At 42.0% G+C, this 21494-nt stretch overlaps 1 protein-coding gene across 3 annotated transcripts in view; it reads left to right on the top strand.

Annotated features, from left to right (window-relative positions):
* The window catches only part of sertad2b (SERTA domain containing 2b), an 83573-nt gene extending 75269 nt beyond the window's left edge, over positions 1–8304 (top strand). For 2 of the 3 annotated variants that reach the window (XM_031323821.2, XM_031323820.2), the window contains exon 2: positions 4015–8304. In XM_031323821.2, the coding sequence (XP_031179681.1) occupies positions 4019–5287 (1269 nt within the window). In that variant the 5' untranslated portion in view covers positions 4015–4018 and the 3' untranslated portion in view covers positions 5288–8304. Of the gene's footprint in view, positions 1–1884; positions 2177–4014 lie in introns of all 3 variants that reach the window. The other variant, XM_031323822.2, reaches the window with a different exon arrangement.
* The last annotated feature ends 13190 nt before the right edge of the window (positions 8305–21494 follow it).

Here is a 21494-nt window from a genome sequence, read left to right on the forward strand (position 1 = left end):
TGACAGTACACTACCTCTGAGTGACACTGAGAAACTTCCTGTTTCCACAGACCAAGTTAACGTCAAAATAATTAGGGCTGTCCTCGACTAAAGAAATTCTTAGTCGACTAACACTTATATGATTTTGTCGATTAATTGATTAGTTGATGTAATCGACAGAGCTGTGCTCTTTGAGAGGTGATTAAGACTAGAAAAGCACAATATAAATGTAGTTAATGAACCATCTGTAAAACTGAGTTTCTCCACAATTAATCCTGCAAAAGCACCACTTTAAATCTCGTGCTTACCAGAAATGTGCTCATAAGTTTCTTGGAAATGAGTAATTAAGCATGAATAAGCATAAAAAATGACTCATCAACTAAGAAATCTTAGTCGACTAAGACCAAAACGACCGATTAGTCGACTAATCGACTAAGAGGTGGCAGCCCTAGGTACTTTTGTTGTGGCAATCAAATAGTCAAAGGGTTTTTTACATCCACTAACGTCAGTAAAATGGGAATATGTGCAGCCAATGAACCTACAGATCTGCATCATTTATGATACAATTGCAAAGTGTTAAGTAATTCAGAGTGCATAGCTCAAAGGCACCTCGGCAGTAGTTTTAATAGAAAAAAGGTGGGTTATTTTAGATTTACTTTTCTGACCGATAGCCGACCCTTAACTGTGTCCCAGTTCACCCGTCCAGGAGGCTCGGACATACTTTCAGCGCTCTGCACGTGCCGACAGCTGCAGGCTTGTACCGGTTGCGCAGAAACAATGTTGCGTGCATTGTCATGGACACATGCAACCACTTTTTTTGCATGTCTGTGCGACTGACGTATCCTGTCTCCACCGTATCCACCTGCAAGGTTGTCAGCTGTATGTCTGCCTGGCATACTCTGTGTGTAGGACGGCCGATTTAACCCGCCAGTCCTCGTTAATATAGTGGCATTGTGTCACGTAGCTCTCCGCTGTGAGCGCCGTCCAGCAGAGAGCCATGAACATAGCAGAAAAAAAGAGCTTAAAACGCAACTTGCTTGTGCAAATGTAGCACTAAGTTTGCACTAGCAAGTTAACGAGCACTCAGTTAAGGAAATACATGTACATACATTTTTCTTTTAAAATGCAAAAAAAAGCGTTTTTTTATTAACTTTTTTAATATTTGTTTTAATTATTTTGTTTAATAACTGTTTAACTGATAGTATTAATCGGGTAAAATTCTTATTGTTGGTTAACAGTTAACCGGTTAGTCATTAACATCCCTAGCAGAAATAGATGGAAAGTTGTTCATTCCCCTCCTACCTTTTTCGGCCAATCTCTCACCTACTCCGCTGCTTCCTCCTCCTCTTCCTTCCTGCCCCGCAGTTCACCCCCTCCCTCCTCCTCTTCTCCCCCATCTTATTCTTTGTCATCTCTCTGGGTGAATTCCCAGCTGACTCTGTTTGTCATGGCAACCAACCAGTCGTGGTGACTAGGCCTGCAGCTCACACTTCCTGTGTGTGTGTGGTTGTATGTGTGTGAGGAGACGCATGCGCAGTGTGTGTGTGTGTGTGTGTGTGTGTGTGTGTGTGTGTGTGTGTGTGTGTGTGTTTAGACAGCAACTGGCTGCATGAGCCTGTCAGCCTGGATTAGAGTCAAACACACTGCAGCGATTCCTGCTTTCTTTCTTTCTTTTTAATTTTTCCTGTCTTTATTTCTGCTGCCTTCCTTGCTTTCTCTGTAGAACCAGTAATAACACTGTCAGATAGTTTGATTAGATAGGGAGATCTATTAAGCTGTTTGAATATGTACAGTATCTTTAGAGAATGCACTGTGGCTTCACTGTGGCTCTCTCTTTTCTCTCCCACTGTATGTCTCTCGCCCGCCTGCCACCCTGCCCCACCCCCTCACTAATACCCCATTCAGACCGACACAGTGATGCAGTTCGGGGGTCTGTCTGTATGGGTCAACTGCATCAGCTGGCCCTCCCTCATGATCCTCTTCCCGGTCAGGGTTGGACGCCGGTCGGACGCTGCCAGGCGTTGCTACCAGCAATGGAAATTAATTCAAAGATACCGGCGTTTAAATGTGATTTAACCAATCCACCGACAAAAGAGAGCGAGAGAGAAGGAGAGAGAGATAAATAGAAAGCACGTGCATGGGTGATCAAGAACGATGGACAGACAAAGAGGGAAAACTGAAACGGAACTTTTATCTGGTAAATTACTTATTCAGTGTAATTCTGTGGTTTACCAGTAAAGTGTTCAAAACTACACTGTAGACTGGAGACTCTGCTAACAATGCTAGCTGTCTCATATGAAAGGGTCCAACGCGGGTTGAACACGCGAGCTGTCTGAAGGTGGTATAAGTAACTCAATGTGCTATTCTAATATGACAGGAGGAAGGAGGGTGGAGGGGGGTTGGGCTTCAAATGTGGCACATGATCCTGTGGTACAGCAGGGAACACTGCTATTACATAACTGTGTGTGTGTGTGTGTGTGTGTGTGTGTGTGTGTGCCTGTGTGCGTGTGTGTGTGTGTGTGTGTGTGTGTGTGTGTGTGTACTGGACTACAGTATGCAGTGGTAAGGCTCCCTTTGCAGCTGCTCTTGGTTTCAATGTATGTTTTTTTTTTTTTAAATCCCCTGTTGCAGTAAACTTGTTGCGTTTAAGCAGCTTTTTGAATCACCACGGTTAAGCTCCTGGGTTCAGTATGTGAACTTCACTGTTGTATATATTAGTGTTTCAGTTAGCTGAGATGTGGCATAGAGCCCGACCGATATATCGGCGGGCCAATATTATTGGCCGATATTAGGCATTTTCCAAACTATCGGTATCAGCATTTATAATGGCCGATAAATTAATATTTAAAAAATAAAATAAAAACCGACAAAACACCCTTCAACCATGTTATGAGTGTTGGTGTTGCATAGTTTGTCCACCAGAGGGCGCTCTACAACGTTCCTGTTGGCAACACTCGTGTTTAACCCTTCATAGTTTCATATCTTAAGTTTGTATATTTATACATTTTATTTATCAGAACTTTAATATATTTGGATGTTCCTCTGTTCTGTTGTGACAATAAAACAAACAAGTTTATTTTTAAACTGCATTATCATATTATTTTAGTGAGGACTCATAAATAACTACAAATAAGAAATGTTAGGGAAATCTGTTTAAGTTTTGTTACATGTTTCTGGATTATTTTTTTAAATATATATTGGCCGATATATAAATATTTGTATCGATATCGGCCTTAAAAATCCTTTATCAGTCAGGCTCTAATGTGGTATGACATTGATAATATAATGCTGAGATCTAGTAGTGCTGTTGGATTTGAGTCAAAGTACAAAAGCCCCAATGGTCAGGTGTAAACTTTCTGCAATATCAGAATTGTTTGAGGTGTATTCCAGACAGGGAACAAAGGAGTGTGTAAAATTTCACCAATTTAGAAATACTCAATAACAAACCAGGAGGGAAGAACAGTTTGTGGTCATGGAAGTGCTCTGAATTGGTTAAGGAAAGTCATTGAAAATCTTATTTAATAGGCTTTTTTAATTTTTACAAAATTCTCACCACTGCCCTGTATTTTGTTATATACCAGGAGGGGGTACATTTAATCCCTATAGCCCAAATGGGACTGGACTGGCCCAAGTGGGGTGCTACCATTACATATCAGTGTAAGATGATGTAATTGTCACTAAAAGGGCCATGCCAGGACTGCATTTTTTTTTTTGAATGGCTTGAGAGCTAGATGTTTAATTGATTGATGGAGCAACAGGAAATTGAATGGCAATTACTCTGTACTCATTAGTTGTTTATGTCATTTTGCATGCAAAAATGACAAATGTTTGCTTAGCTCTGGGAAATTGTGAGGGGCAACTTCTACTTCTGTCTAACATTTCATAAACAAATGATTAATCAAGAAAAAAAGTTGTCTAAGAATAATCGCTTGCATCCCTATGACATGCTTGTTGCCTTGTTATGTTGTACTGACTTCTATGTCGAGCGACAATTAAACTCCTTTCTCCTGTTTCTCTGGTTTTGTGTTATTTCAGATATATGTTCGGTAAAGGTGCGAAGCGGAAGCTGGACGAGGATGAAGAGGGGCTGGAAGGCAAAACGCTGGAGGCGCCGGTGGCGGGAGGGGGAATAGGCCTCGGTCCGGAGGGCCTGTCCAAGGTGTCGTACACCCTGCAGCGGCAGACCATCTTTAACATCTCCCTGATGAAGCTGTACAGCCAGCGGCCGCTCGGCGAGCCCAGCCTGGAGCGCCGCGTTCTAATCAACAACATGCTGCGACGCATCCAGGACGAACTGAAGCAGGAAGGCTCCCTGCGGCCGCTGCTCTTGCCGCCCTCGCCGCCGCCCGACGACCCCATGGACGAGGGTTACCGTGAGGCGCCGCCCTCCTTTGGTGTTTTGTCAGTGGCAGCGGCAGCACAGGTATCCCAGCCTTCTGCGCTGTTGATGCCGGTGATCGTTCCACCGCCTTCACCCCACCCAATGGTGCCTCCCAACTGCCAGGCATCCCAGGTTTGCTCAAACCGTGTGGAGGCCTGCCCCACCCGTCTGGAAGCCTGCCTCACTCCAGCCTCTTTACTGGAGGAGGATGGTGGAGATTCAGCCTTTTGTACTCCATCCCCACCCACTCCTCCTCTGTCACCTCCACCGGTGCAGCCTCCTCCGTTACCTTCGGCACTTCTGAGCCAGGCGTCCCCCAGGGTCCCTGTGCCCGCCTTGTCCAATGACAGTTTCCCCTCCGCTCTGAGTGACATGGAGTTGTGTCCTTCCACAGCCATAACAAGGACAGCAGCAGCTAATACTACGACCATGACTACCTCCCCAGCTCCCACCCCACTCACCCAGCCCTCCCACTTAGCAGCCCCCTCCCCAGCACCCAGAGACTGCAGGACCATGGGTGCTAAACCAGAGGCAGCTGGCGTCTTGCTAGCCGAAGCCTGCTGTGCCGATCTCCGGCCGATGGACACTTTGCCCACACTGCCCCCTGTTGGCCTAGTAGACATTTCTTCCTCTTCCTCCTCTTCCTCTCCCTCTGGGTTTCTCTCAGACTTGGCACTGGACGACGTCCTGTTCGCCGACATCGACACGTCCATGTATGACTTTGATCCCTGTACCACAGCGGGGACTGTGGGCGTGGCGGCAGGTGGTGGACTCACCAAACTTTCACCGGTGGTGACGGCGGACGACCTTCTCAAATCGCTGGCGTTGCCATACAGCGGCCCTGCCCCCCAGGTTTCAGCCAATCAGCCTTTCAAAATAGATCTGACAGAACTGGACCACATCATGGAGGTGTTGGTGGGCTCGTGACTCACTGACACCACCACCTCAGAAACACACAGACAGTTTCATATGGAGAACAGACTGGAATGAACTTTTGGGATCGATTTGGTTATTTTCCTGGTTGTTGTTTTTACATTTAAAAAAAAAAAAAAAAAAACTCTCTTCAAAGGTCGGTAATTGTAAACGTTGATAGTGATGTCAATTAGTACTACTATGACAACTACTACTACACAACACTGTGCATGCACTGTGCTCGCCTTTCCAAATATGGAAATGAAGTAACCGGGAAACAAAGACACACATACATTTGTATTTCTATACTTGTGAGGACCTCCATTGATTCCATTCATTCCCTAATCCTAATTTAAACCTAATCCTAGTTTTACTCTTTAACCTGAACCTAAGCCTTAATCCTAAAAAAGTAACTGTAAATAGAAAAAATGAGGACCGGCAAATTGTCCTCATTCTGGAGGATTTTTGCAATCATTCTATCCTTGTGAGGACATTTACTCCTCACAGGTATAGTTATACAAGTGAACACACATAGACATCATGACACAGACACACACACACACACACACACACACACACACACACACACTGAATTCATGGCTTTTAGCAGATGAGTGCCTTTCAAAATGACCACTTCAATTCCTGTTTTTACAGTATTTGTCTTTTTTTCTAGTTCTTTTAACTTTAACAGCCTAGAGAGGTCAATCCTCAATGTTTTTTTTTTTTTTAATTTATTATATTGTGTTAAAACTATTATTAAGTAAGGTAATTTGTTATGATCAAATAATAATTATTTAATCTTTATCTTATTACATATGCTATGTTTTATTTGTAAAGCAAGCATAAAAAGGTTTTACAAGGAATACATTGTTTTGTCAGTGTGCTACATTATATATTAGCCTGTCAATATAATCACGCTTTGGGAGTAGCTCTAAAACACATCGCCTGGTTGTTTGTTAAACTTGTTTTGGTAGAAGGAAATGTCTGTTCTTATACACATCATGTCTGTGAATTCAGTTCAGGACTTATTTTTTTTCTTTCTCTTCCTTATTGGCAGGCAGGCATATATAACTGTGCTGGATGCTTTTTTACATGAGCTCAAACTATGGTCTGGTTATCACGCTTCACTTACATCATTCAAATGAGCTACACCCACAGGAAAGCTTGATGTGTTTACATTGGAAGCGCCAGCTGCGCCACCACCAACTCTTGCCTCCCAGTTGAATGTGGATGATCTGAAAAGTCCAACCTGAGTAGAGACTTTAGGCTCTAAACACATTTTTGTGGCTGTGGACTCAAGACAAAACAACTATCACAGATTGCATAGAGCTTCTCAGAATCACACCAAGAAAATTGAATATTTTAATAGAAATGCCTCTTTTTTGGTTTGGCTCCTACATAATTAGCACCATAAGTGACGGACAGATTACAGCACCGCATATAGTATTACACACACACATACACACAATTTGCAGAGTATATTTACTTGTGATTAGAATAGGAGGCCTATATGCCAAATCCCAGGGTTCTGCTCTCTTCTGTGCATTGTGTTGTACAGTTTTGATGTTGACCCCAAGGTATGTTTTAAACATATGATAGCAGGAGGGCTAAATCTGGCTTGTGAGGAATTTGAATGTGGATTTCCAATGAAGTAGGAAACCCAAACCACAATGTTAACCTGATACCTGATACGATCCAAAATACTAATTGTTTCATAAATCCTACCCCCCTGCACAGCACAAGCCACTATGCATGATCTTTGATTTGACCCAAAAAGACTATATGTGATGGCTAAGTGTAGCTTCTAAGATGAGGGTCGCATGAGGATTCCTAAAGTCCACCTGCTTTTTTCCCCCAGCAGACCAAACACACACACACACGCGCGCGCACACACACACACACACACACACACCACACACACACACACACAGAGTTTTAGCAGCCATGCTATGTCCATATTCAAGCCTTTTATATGATATCTATTGAAGCTAGAAATAGTCCTGTTTACACAAATTTTGATTACCTTTAATAATTAAATTGATGTTATTTTAACTAACTAGTCACAAATTTAGCTATTAACTGGTTTTCCACATGAAAAGTGACAACACTATATGGAAGAGATCTTTGGAGTAGAGGCAACAGGCTGAAAACAGCTGTGTCACAGTCTCCTAAATCTACCTTCTCAGACTGCTGACCTTCATTTAGAAACCACACAACAAGCTTTTGCAAGGTCAGTGTCACATAATTTGCACAAAGCCCATTCTGAATGAGACCAACATGTTGGCACCAGGATAGTTGTATTTTTGATAGGTAGATAAGGCCAGTAGTAGACACAGACATTAGCAAATCACAGACCTACCATCTTTCCTTGTAATGTAAAAGTCATACTGGCTACAGGACTACGGGATAGAATAACTTCCAAGGTGCAGATACATTACGTGTTTTTAAGGGTCGATGGAACAAAACAAAAAGTTGTAAAATGCCTTTTCTTGCGGACATATTCAGAAAGACAGAAGCAGTGAGTCAGTAAAAGTCAGACTAACTCACCTTGCCTCTTATAGCCAGACAATGCAATGAAAGTTGAACTAATCGGCTCAAATATTAAAAAGAAAAATCCACCCTGGGATACTTTTATACATCACCAGTCATAAGTTCAATGCATTTACAGACTTGCTGTGTGAAGTGTTGTAATTGTCTTGAGGGTACTCTGGGTGAGACTGGATTCTGCCTTCTCCTGATTTTTAAAGGGGCTGTACTCGATATTCAGAAGAAAAAAAAAGTGGTCTGGGATTGGCTCCACACGGCTCTCACAAACCCTTTCCCAACTTGTCAAATAACTCTGCCCAGGGAGCCATTACTGCACTATATCTTTACGTAGCAAATAGTTGTTTGATGCTATAATAATGTTCGGAATATCAAGTAAAGCCCCTTTAAGTATCAGAATTCAAAATGAGGGCTTTTTTAAAAGCCTTCAGTTTAATGTTTAAAGCTGTATTCATAGGGTTTTTTTTGCCACTTGTTGACAAAAGAACAAGCTCAACACATAACATAACATATTATTACTCTATAGTATATGAGTTGTTTTGGCAAGTGTGTTGGCTGAAGATTAATGCACATTAGTATTCATTTGGAATTCTGTCTCTGGCCACCTGATAATTGCAAGTTCCATATTCACTCTCTCTTTCAGGCTGTTTTGGTCACCACCAACGGCTGAAGGAGGGACACATCTGCCTCTTTAGCTGCTAATATACTCCACTATATTCTGCAAATGTGTTGCTTTGCAGTGTGGGTTTATCAGAGTAGCGGGCCAGAAAACCAAAACTATGAGCTAAAACACTATAGAACCAAGGGCAAGTGCAGAGTTTGGTGATAATTATCTGAGTCCCTCACTACAAACGACACCTTACACATTATGCGTAATCATTTGATAGCAATAATAAAGGTATTGATGAGTGCAGCTTTAATGTTGACACCAAACATTGTAACTGCTGTGCACTGTATCTTATCATCAGACCCAAACAAAATCTGCTGATTTTTTTTTTTTTTTTTTTCATTTTTTTGATCCAGAATGAAAATCTGCAGAATATAGCGGACTGCTTTTCTGCTTAGGGTGGAGATGTGTAAGCATTTTGAGCTTTATTTTTATTTGTTTAAAATCTGCGGGAAATATGCGGAAAATTCTGCATCTACAAATTCCGTGTGGTCCTGCTTATCATTATACATATCATCAACATTTGTCTAGCTTTTCTCAGCAATACACCGTAAGGAAAGGACACCACAGATAGACACTGCAGTGGTGCGCAAATGCACATCACCAATAGGGTGGATTTTTTCCATCAAAAGTACTGAAGTATCAAATAGAACAAGAAAGCCTAAACACTTGTGTGTCTGCCAATACAACCTTGTTATGGTGTAAAATGGTATGTTAATGGTATTTCTAGCAGAAGTCCCAGCTGGTGGGACCCAGTAGTTGTTAATGGGACAGAATGTGTTATCTGGAATCCAGACTGACTCCTCTTGCTGTGGTAGCCAACAGCAGTGAGGTCGGGGCGGTGTTGAAACTTGTTCCAATTGAAGATCATTAGTTTCCCAGCGTGTATTTGACCGTAGCCAGTACGTAAATGAAATGCATTTGAACTGAATTCAAAGCAGAGTGTGAGCCGAGCAGATAGCAGCACCAACTCATGCTGTTTGTAGACGACTGTGCTGTTTCTTTCACTATGTTTGGATTTTGGAGTGCTTGTTTTTTCTTTTGTGTCTATGAAGTTATTTATTCATGTTGTCTTTCTTTTCTGTATAAATATATTTATTTTTGATGTGACGTGAACATTTGGATTGTAAATGTGTGTACAGAATGTGTGGTAGGAATGTATTTCAGATAGGAATGTATCTGAGCATGGAATTATGGGTGGAAGCCATTTTTTTATATATACATAGGTAGTTCTAGGATCTTGTTTATGTTTGTTTGTTGCTTTGTTATTGATTTTTGTGGGGTGGCGGCCACAACTTTTTACATCTTTTCTACTCTTTTATTTATTTTTATTTTTTTTTTTCATCGTTTTCCAGTTGAAGGCGAACAGTTCATGCAGCAATACTAAAAAACCTGTCTCCAACCTTCAGATGTCAAGACTCCAAAGCCTGTCATAGACGCTTCAATGCCAAAAGTAATGTAGATAGTATGAACAGCATTCAAGCTCCTGAGACTGTCGATCAGTGTTACCGAATCTGTTTTAGCGCTGTCCGAGCATGTGGCAGTTCCGAATCGCCGAGAAAGACTGACCGCAGTCGAGGCTGATTTCCTCTACGAAGGCTGTATTTTACACAGACCTCAGAGCTGTGCCTTTTTCTATGCAATAGAACACAAACACACAGAGAGAAACTATCAGCTGATCACTGTATTGGGATCCAAATGTGGACTGTAGATAAAAAATATATGTGTGTATATATACACATATATATAGTATATGAAATAAATGGACTGCTCTCTATTTGAAACAGTCTTACTTTTGTAGTTTTATATATATATATATATATATATATATATATATATATATATATATATATTCAATAAACTGTAAAAAGAGCAGATTTGTTTTGTCTCCCTACTTTCTGATATTGTGTACAGTCTTGATTTTTCATATGCATGCACATAAACACATTGACATTCATATTTACATAATTGGATGACGTTTGACCAGTTTGTGTTTTTAATGATTGAAATTGATACTTTGTTTGACAAAATAATCTTAACTCAAGGTCCTACTAGCTTTTTCTGGAGCTTTTAACCGCTTCTCACGATTGAAAACATGTTATCATGTGGCCACAGTTCCATACTTGGGCCATGCTGAACCTTACTTTTCATGCCAGAAAATTCCAAACGTTTACTGATACTGTTATTTATATTTTTAATTTTGGAAGGGTATATTACAACTTTTCTTCTACCTCAACCATGGCGTGCATTTAAAGCCAGAGTGATAACAAGAAGAGGGGGACTACAACAACTGAATTGTTACAGCCACAGTGCATGTGTGGAAAAATATGCCTGTCTTGAGCGAGACGGTTCATTCTTGATCATGGAAACAGCAGTTTGGTAAAAACCTGTGTATGGACTTTTGTTCACAATAACGGGGTTGTATACATGCTAATGAAGGCCATGTGATGTTGTTGACACCAAGCAAGTGAACTGCATTGAGAATTTTGTATCACAATTATATCAAACTATAAATATAATTAACACAACAACATAACCATATACAATTTATACCATGAAGTTTGTGCAACCCTATCAATAGGCAACGCATTCTCATGAACGGGTTCATATGATATCGTACGAAAAGTTATGCACACTAAAACGTATGATAGGAGACCGCCGGCTGGTCACGTGACATCGACTACAGAGCTCCGTGCTACAGAGTGGCAGTCGCTAGCTGTTTAAGCCGCTACAGAGCTTTGTGACGCCGGCTTCAGACCTCTGTCACAAGTTGTCATATCAGTGGCAGTTAGTAGATATGTTTAGCTGCTACAGAGCTCTGCGGCACCGGCTACGGTGCTCCGCATGGTGCTCTGTCAGGTCAGCGGTAGTTGGTGGTTCAGTTACCCGAATATAGATGACTGTGCGCCGGGTACAGAGCACTGCGAGCTGCCGGTCGTTTCGGCGGAGATTACGTTTAAGTTTAGGCAAGAAAAAGTGAGCGTTATGCGGCCACAAAAGTTACGGTAAGGCACTGAAATGAGTAGTTAAGTTTAGGAAAAAGATTGTGGTTTGTATTAAAACACTGTATTAAGAAACACGCATTCCTGGGTGAAAGTCTTTTGTCTTCCCCGGGAAGCAAACTCTGCTCCCTGGCTTGAAAGTCCTGTGCGCCCACCCATCACCCCGACCACTTCGCTACACAGAGAGCTGCATTCTTATGCAGCAGCAGTCAATGTGGTGCGCGCAGCACAAAAAAAACAACGTGGAAATCATACGAATTACAGTGCTTATCTTTTCATAGATTTTCGAACGTATGGTTCATGAGAACAGGCTGTAATAGGTACACTGAGAAAAGTGGTTTAAAAAAGGGTTATAATTTATTTACTCATTCAGAGCGGGGTAGACTAAGGGATTACGTTTGAAAATCCAATGTTTCCCAGTGTTTTCAAATGTTCAATAACCTCTTAGGATTACGATTTTATAAATCATGTTCAGCAAGGTGTTGTGCCATTATTATCGTTATCGGACTTTCTTCTTCAGATGTTTCTTATTTCAGTCAGACAACTCACAATTGAAATGTTCATTATAACAGCAGAATATTGTGTTTGGCTGCCAGACTCCGACCTCATCACTCCCCGCAGATTGGGTTCACATGAGATATTGGGTAGTTTCCCCCTGGCTGGAGCCTGCATGTAGATGCTGGGGTGGTGGTGGGGCTTACAGAGCAGTCAGCAATACTGGAGCAGGGACCGACAAATTGATTGGGTGTGTTTGGTAAATGATACAGAGTGTGAAGCGGTCACATGTGTATGCAACGGTGCAGCTCGAGTTGTATGCCTGAACTGGCTCGCAGGCGTTGCCCCATATATTAAAATTTGTTTATTAGGATAAACACGTATCATGTCGTTTTCAAGGGGGTCCCAACATGTGGGTCTTACTTACTGCATGGTACTAAGTAAACAGGCTTCTCACCTTTAAGGTTCTCTGGACTTAATGAAGGTGCATTATTTTTGTTATATTGTCTTATTGGCCGGGAGGTTGCCGTACTGACTTTCTTGACTTGCATCTCACCAACGCTACGTCTGAAAACATAATGATAAATTCAACCATACGCTGCAGTACTCAACACATGTAGACCTAAACAGATAATGCTGTACATGTTCCGTAGCTAATTCATCTTAGCAGCCTCTTCATCTTAACCGACATGGATCACAATAATTGGGCCACATTTGATTTTTTAATTAGGTCTTGGTACCAGCTTGATGCGCTTCTTTGCGCTGTATATTGTATGGCTTTGGGTCGGCTCGATAGTCTCCATTATAAAGTTCAGCCTGTGTCTTTCTCTGTTTTTATAGTTTACAGCAGCACAGTGCCAACTTTTGCCACTGTTAAACAGCCATGACTCCTGATCCGCAGGCCGGTGGTTATTTCCAGCATTCAGGCCACACAGCTGTGAGGGGAAGGGGGACAATCTGTCTCTATTGGTGGAGGGAGGGAAAGTTTAGCTCAACTTAGCAACAGCAGAGCTAAGGTCACTGAGGACAACACAGACAGAGGGCTGCTTCTCTCGCTGTCTGTCATCTAGAACCACCTCTCATTTATTTTATTATTTTATTAAAGGCAGGGTTGGTAACTTATTCCAATATACACTTTTTGATATACTGTAGTTTGAAATGGTCTTTACACCCCAACAGCAATAAATAACTTATGGGCTCTGAAAAAGGAGGGAAAAATATCTGTCATCTGTAGCTGCTGTAATCCTGTAAAAACGCCCACCAATCACTGCCTCGCGGTCCGCTCGGAAAGAACCAATGAAATGCTTCCTCGCCCAGCTGAGTACGAGTCATGTTTGTTTAAGCATTTGATATTATAATAGGCTGTGTTCTGTACAGAATAAGCCTTTAAATCAGACAACTAGCAATTAAAATCCCTCCAATTCAAAAACAATAGAAAGTTTATATAAAACTTCATCATGTTGAGTCGATTCTGAACCAATCAGCTGAGAGCCAGACGTTTCCCATCATGCCCTGGGTCTGCCTGGGTCTTGTAGTCGGTGAAGAGCAACTGCGGCATCTGGCTTTAAAAACTTCGGTCGCCTTGATCTCGTGTGGTTATTGTTGCCCACGTGTGCATGACATCAGAGGGAGTCGGGATCAAGTCGGATACAAACCTAACCATGCATTGGGCGGCAATCGCAGGTGATTGATTCTGCACAGGCCTGGTTCATCTTGAACAAGCCTATTATTAGGTGTTTGCTTACTGCTGAATGAGACATGAAGTCAAATTGCAGTCCTTTCTCCGCTCTGCTCTGAAGCATGTCTGTGTGTGGGCGGAGCCCCAAGGACAGGAGGAGGGGTTAGACAGAGCCCCGAGGAAAGGAGGAGGGGTTAGAGGGAGCCCCGAGGACAGGGGGAGGGGTTAGACTAGGGTGACCAGATTTCCCGGAACTAAAACCGGGACACTTTGCGCATGACCGTAGTGCTCGTGCACGCACACGCTTTTCAACGTAAACATGTGCCAGCCCAGGTCAGACATAGACACAGACAGATTAGACACAATTTTGCCAACAGCACACATAGGCCTACTGCTCACAACATAATGGGGTATCTCAGTTAATATTCATGCATTTTCTTGGTATGTAGCCTACATATCTAAGAAATAATATTAAAAGACATTGAGTGAGTTTTGTGTGGGACCAACTTTATTTTTCAGAATTAAAGCATTCTTTTGGAAAATGCACCCACTGAACTTGTGAAAAACATTGTGAAAAGGTATTTTTCATTGCATGGCACTAAACAAATTATTTGGAACTGCTGCCACAGGCTTGAACTAAAGTGATGGTAATACTACATGAATTATGAATTCATGATTTGTTCATTACTTCATTCCTTTATATCTTATGAATCATCAGGAATTGACATGAGTTCATAGCCTCTCATTCATGACCTCATGCATGAACAACACATCAACTAAAGCATTAGGTAAGATGGCTACATCATTATGCACAAGTTGTGTTCAAATCAGAATTTGCGCAGTGATGACCACATTTTTTTGCAGAAAAATAAAAAATCAGGATCATGCTTAATAAATCATAATTCATAATGGTGTGCCCACATACCTAATGCTTTAGTTGTGTTGTTCATGTATGGTCACGAATGACAGACTATGAGCACGTCAATTCCTGATGATTCATGGAATATTAAGGAATGCAGTAACACATAAATCATTAATTGCATAATGCATAATAATACATAGCCTACATCAATTAATTTATGCATTAATTAATTTAGCTTCCCTATTGGAAACATGAATTCCGTATATTTGTTAGAGGAGTGAATTTGCTCAAGAATCAATTTGTTGACTGAAAGCCTACTGTGAAATTATGCACAGGTGTCAGCAAAATTGGCCCGTGTGACGAGTGTCTGCTTCACATTTTCAGCAGGGCAGCGGAGCGGCTGTGGGTTGACTCTCCACGGTTCTCATGGGCTTTATTTAAGTCGTAACATGAAAAAGCTTAATGTGGTTTAATGTACCTAAACAACGATCAGTGATCACCAAATTTCTCTCTCATATTGCTCCTCATAACCACTGAAAACTGTCAAAAAATCTAACCCAAAGTCCAATTATTATGGACGTTATCTGACATTAAGCGTTTCTGCTTCATTGAGGCTATTGTAAGGAAAAAGCTTGACGTGGTTTAATGTACCTAAACAACGATCAGTGATCACCAAATTTCTCTCTCATATTGCTCCTCATAACCAGAGCAATATGAGAGAGAAAGAACAATATGAGAGAGAAATTTGGTGATCATTGATCGTTGTTTAGGTACATTAAACCACGTTAACCTTTTTCACATTTTAGAATGTCCCCATTTCCACCCAGCGCTCATCCACTGACTTTCCAGCAGACCTAGAGGGACTGGTTAAAACAAGACAGATTAGAAGAGGCATTGCAACAATGTTTACAAATATAGCCTACATTGTAACGCTGGCTGCACAGATTATGTAGACCGCTACGATTGACTGACACACACACACACACACACACACACATTGTTAAAATCATACGCTGGACGCTTTATTAGTCTTTCTACATGGGTTTAGTTAATGATCGGGCTATAATATGACCACGTCGGCTATGTAATCGCTGACAACAGGGACAATGTCATAATGGTTGGTGTAAACCGGGACATTTAAGCGTCCCGACAGGCTTTTGTCGGGACTCGGGACACGCAATTCAAAATCGTGACTGACCCGGTCAAAACGGGACGTCTGGTCACCCTAGGTTAGACGGAGCCCCGAGGACAGGGGAAGGGGTTAAGGTACGTGTCCACTGTCCTTTCCACACTTCCAATTCATTGTATGTAAGCAGTCAGAAAATACTCTCTCCAGTATTTTTTAATTTGGACTGCAGTAACTATTTTAAACGCTGTCAGTATTAGGCTACACGTTGCACCTTTAAGTTCAGTTAAACCATTAAGGTAAACAAAGATATTGTGGGTGCCTAAATATCTCAGCACAGACAAAATGTGTTGTGTGTGTACCTTCTCCATGGCCTTGGCAGGTTGAGCAGCACTGTCTTATCATCAAGTACTACTCTGCCTAGAAAGGTAATGAGGTTATGTTGGACACTGACCTGAATGACATCTGGGTACCATTGTCTCAACTTACATAGCATGAGTTCATAAGCTGGAAATTCCACAACAGTTACCAAATGAGCCGCCATGTTGGTCTCTTTTGAAATTCGGGAGCAGACAGCCCCTTCGTCCAATCAGGTGCAGCCATGGCGGTTGTAGGAGGATGTTGTGATATGTTATGTGGAACTAGATTACCACCCTAGGCGGAGTGATATGCACTAGATGAGTAGCGTAGTCATACCTGCATGTATGTAATGTGTCCTAAGGTGGAAGTAAAGTTACGTTGGATTTATTTTCAAGTCCTCATCATTGACTCCTAAATAATACTTCATGGTGGCAGCGGTGAAAGACCCGCTCTGTGCCTGACGTGAGTCTCAGGCGAAATTGTCCAAGGATAATATTGCTATCGCCACACTGGTGGATGAGAACTAGACAAGCTAAGCAGCAAACGGGAGCAAGCTAAGTGGCTAAGGGAAGCAACACAAGTGTGTGCAGACGCTGATACACGGACAAAATGGTATCACATTTACCGACGATGAACTGGTCCGATCTGGATCTGAGTGAGGCTATCTCACTATTTAGACAGAAAATGTGTCTTTACCTATACGATGAGGAAATAGAGGATGAAGCTAAACAAGGTAGGAAGATCTGCCGAGGCATCGGAGATGAAGAACTAAAAAGACTGAATGCTAGCAGACTCAGCGATGACGACAAGAAAAAACCTGAAATATGAAGCTTTATCAGCAGGGAATGAACAGTTAAACCAGCTTGGCCTATATACTTTGGAAAAAGTTCATGCAAGACACAGAGGACGAGTATGCCAGAACTGTGGCACAAACCACAAACCGCGGCAGTGCCCTGCATACAGTGACAAATGCTCTGTGTGTGGCGCAAAAGGACACTGGGCGAGATGCTGCAGGGAAAACAGACGGCAACAAAAGCAAAACTCGAATGCAAGGAAAAGAAGTAAGTCTCGTCCACCACAAAACAAACACCAGGCAAATAAGAAAGGACACAGGCTACAGCACAAATCCAAAATTGATGTGGTCGAAAGTCAAGAGCCAGAAGAAGAATACATGTACCAGACACAATCAGTGAAAAATGCATGTACAGCATCAACAGTAAATCACCTAGAGAAGAGGCCTACACAACACTGAACGTGAGACCACCTGATGTACCAGGCTATGGACATACACTTCGCCTGAAAATCGACACAGGAGCATCAGGCGAACACTCTTCCACTGCGCACATTCAGACAGATGTACGGAAGCGACGCACGTGCATACAAAAAACTGAAGAAAAACAACCTGAAACTATCTGCTTACAGTGGTCATGAGATCCCTTGCTTTGGAACCATCAACATTCCATGCCAACACAAGGAGTCCAGATGGATAAACGCCAAGTTCTACGTTGTGGATGTACCAGGACCAGCTGTGGATGGGCTACCCACGAGTGAACTGTTGAATCTTGTGACTATGCATGTGGACACAGTTAAAGAAAAAATGGATGACAGCAAGGAAAACAAACAACAAGCAAAACTACTGAAAATAACTACCTGTGATGATCTCAAAAGAGCATATCTGAATCAGTTTGATAAAATAGGAAACTTTAAAGGAACTGCAAAACTCATCCTGAAGGATGACGCCGAGCCATTCATAGACGGAAATGCAGCATCCACATCAAAGACAAGCTCCAAGGTGAGCTGAACAAACTCGTGGAAAGTCGAACATCACACTGAGTGGTGCTCCAGCCTGGCGTACAGCACAAAGAAGGACGGATCCTTATGGATATGCCTAAACCCACAAAAACTGAATGCCAGCCTGAAAAGATGCTCATACAAGATACCTATAGTCGAGGAACTGAATCCAAAATTCGCAAATGCAGAGATTTTCAGCAAGCTTGACGCAAAAGCAGGATACTGGTCAATACATCTTGATGAAGACTCGCAAGTCTTGACAATGTTTCGCACTCCGTTTGGTAGATACTGCTGGAAACGTCTGCCATTTGGACTGAGTGTATTCAAGATTTCTTCCAGGCCAAGATGGACCAGATCCTGGAGGGGCTTGATGGTGTGGTCAGTATGGCTGACGACATAGCCGTATGTGGAAAAAATGAAGAAGACCACGACAGGAACCTGATTAACCTGATGGAACGGGCCACAGAAGCAGGTATGGTGTTCAATAGCGACAAATGCATGATAAAGCAGAACAGTATCTCATTCTTTGGCAACCTGTACACAGACAGTGGCAAAAAACCAGACCCTGCAAAAATAAGAGACATACAGAATATGCCAACCCCCCCAAAACAAGGATGAACTGCACAGATTCATGGGAATGCTAACTTACCTCGCAACTTACATGCCAAAATTAGCAGAGAAAGCGCACACCTTGAGAAGACTGCTAAAAAATTATGCTTTGTGGATATGGGAAGCAGACCATCAGAAATGCTTCGATGACTTAAAATCAGCCATCACAGAGGATGCATGTCTGAAATATTATGACACTAGCACACCCCTGACACTCAAGTAGATGCATCACAGAAGGGCCTAGTTATAGCACTGGTGCAGAACAATAGGCCCATCGCGTTCGGACCAAAGACTCTGACGGACCGCCAGTCAAGATACAGCAACATAGAACAATGCTCACAATAGTTTATGGAATGCAGCGTTACCACACCTACCTGTATGGAAAATCATTCACCGTGATAACAGATCACAAACCACTTGTCACTATCTGCTCAAAACCACTGCATGCAGCACCACCCCGACTCCAGCGTATGCTGATTAAGACCCAAGGGTACAACTATGAAGTCAAATACCGACCCGGAGCAGAAATAGATAGATAGATAGATAGATAGATAGATAGATAGATAGATAGATAGATAGATAAAGATAAATGGTCCTGGCAGACACTCTTAGCCGGTTACCAAACCCTGAAAACAGCGGCGTCATTGAGCTGGATGAGTACATAGATGGGATCGAAACAGAGTTTGAGGATCCAGAGAGGCATACCATCGCCATAATAAACTTCTCACCTGGAAAACAAGACGCTCTGCGTAGCCAAACTGCTGATGACCCAAGGCTCCGTGCGCTGAAGGAATTCATTCATGAGGGATGGCCTGAAAGCATAAAGGACCTACCTAAAGACCTGCGTCCATACTGGTCTTTCAGAGACGAACTTGCTATAGAGTCAGGAGTATCTTCAAGGGCAGACAGGTATTCATTCCAGACTCCATGACTGAAGACATTCTCACACAACTACACGTGGGCCACCAAGGCATAGAAAAAACACGCCAGCTGGCAAGAGAAAGTGTCTATTGGACAAAGATGAATGACGACATTGAAAGAGTCTGCAGATCATGCAGTGTGTGTGCAGAGCATCAAGATGCAAACCAAAAAGAGCCTCTCAAACTGCATGAAATACCGCCCAAACCATGGCAGTCAATAGCCTCCAACCTTTTTGAAGTCAATGGCCGCCACTACATGTTGACTATAGACAGATACTGAAAATATCCACTTGTAGATGAAATGCCCACTCCAGTATCCAGCCATGCAGTCACACAAAAAATGCAGCGATACATGTCCTTATTCGGACGACCGGACGAAATCCTGACCGATAATGCACCACAGTACACAGGACAGGCCTTCAAGGGACTTGTGAAAGAATGTGGAGTAAGACACATCACCAGTTCACCCCACTATCCCAAAAGCAATGGATTTATTGAAAGTGGGATGTCAGCATTAACGCGTTAATCGCGATGCGATTAAGGGCCGAGCATAATGCGTTAATTTTTTTTAATGGTATTAATCGCATGCTGCCATTTATTAATTTATTTTCACTTCACTGGGCTTTGCGTCGTGCCTAACAGGCTACTATTTTGCCATACTTCCTCGTAACACATCCTGCTGCTGCATATGCCTGCACTTCTCTCTGATGCTCTGAAACAGACGTTACAGGCAACAGAAACATTGCTGCACGTGACACTAGTTAACACTATACTCGACAGCAGCTAACGTTAGCCTACCGCTCGCTAGTAGCTGGATTAAACACGGTTACAATGCTGACAGCTAACGCTAAACGGTGTAAAGTTTGTCTGTATTTCACTGTTGTATTTCACTGTAGAGGATTCCGACACCGGGATGTAACAATCTGCAGCTGCTGTTGTCGGAAAAACACAGACGGTGCGTTCAATGAAACTGGTAATTTACAGCCTCGTGGTGCATTCAAAGTTGTTGTTAAATGCCCTTTTCCCATCTGGTGGTTGTTTTTGTCATTCAACAGCTATTTACTAGTGAAATAAGTTATTGTTATAGTGATTACATTATTATTAAACATTTAATTTTGACGATATGGCCTTAGCAATAAACAAGCCATTCTTTAATGTCGCCAACTGTTTAGTACCCTTCTTTTTTTTATACAACAATACCCAACCCTAATATTGACTCTAGAGTCAATATTAGGGTTGGGTATTGTTCAAATGTGTGACTAGATTAAATATATAATAAACAAATACAAATCTTAAAATCAAGGTCATAAAGTCATTTTCTTTGCATTCATTTCATTCCCAATCAAGATACACTGGTAAGAATTGCATTCCATTGTTAATATGTACTTAAAAACAGTTCTGAAATGCAAAATAATAGAATTTTAATCATGTGATAAAACATGCGATTAATCGCGATTAAGAAAATGTAATCGTTTGACAGCCCTAATTGAAAGACATGTCCGACACATCAAAGCCATTGTGAAGAAAACACAGCAAAACAAAGATGACCTCCACATAGCTTTGCTACAAGTAAAAGCGACACCTGCCTTCACCTGCAGAACTGCTCTTTGGCAGGCCTGTCACCACTTTACTGCCAAGCCGAGCAGACGCAGGTAAAGAGGGACACCGACAGCACCTGGCTTGCAAAGCAGCTGTGATGAAGGAACACCATGAACGCAGCTGCCACAGAGAACTTCCTCCACTCCATGGAGGGGATGTTGTGATATGTTATTTGGAACTAGATTACCACCCTAGGCAGAGTGATATGCACTACATGAGTAGTGTAGTCGTACCTGCATGTATGTAATGTGTCCTAAGGTGGAAGTAAAGTTACGTTAGATTTATTTTAATTGACTCCTATATAATACTTCAGAGGATGGAGCCTGTTTTCTTTGTTTGTCAGTGGTCAGTGTAGAGAAACTGATAACTGCTAGAGGCGAGCCCACCAAGCGTCCAATGCTGGGAAGATCCCCGCTGTAAAAAAACTCAGATGACTGTCTTTTGACTATTCTTTTATAAAACCCTCAGTTTATTTTAATGAACCAAAAACTTTATATTTCAATATCTTATATATGTTTTGTATTCTTGTATGATTACATTATAATAGAAAACCAACAGAAACAACAAAA

The sequence above is a fragment of the Sander lucioperca genome, chromosome 15, assembly GCF_008315115.2.
Source record: "Sander lucioperca isolate FBNREF2018 chromosome 15, SLUC_FBN_1.2, whole genome shotgun sequence".
NCBI lineage: Eukaryota > Metazoa > Chordata > Actinopteri > Perciformes > Percidae > Sander > Sander lucioperca.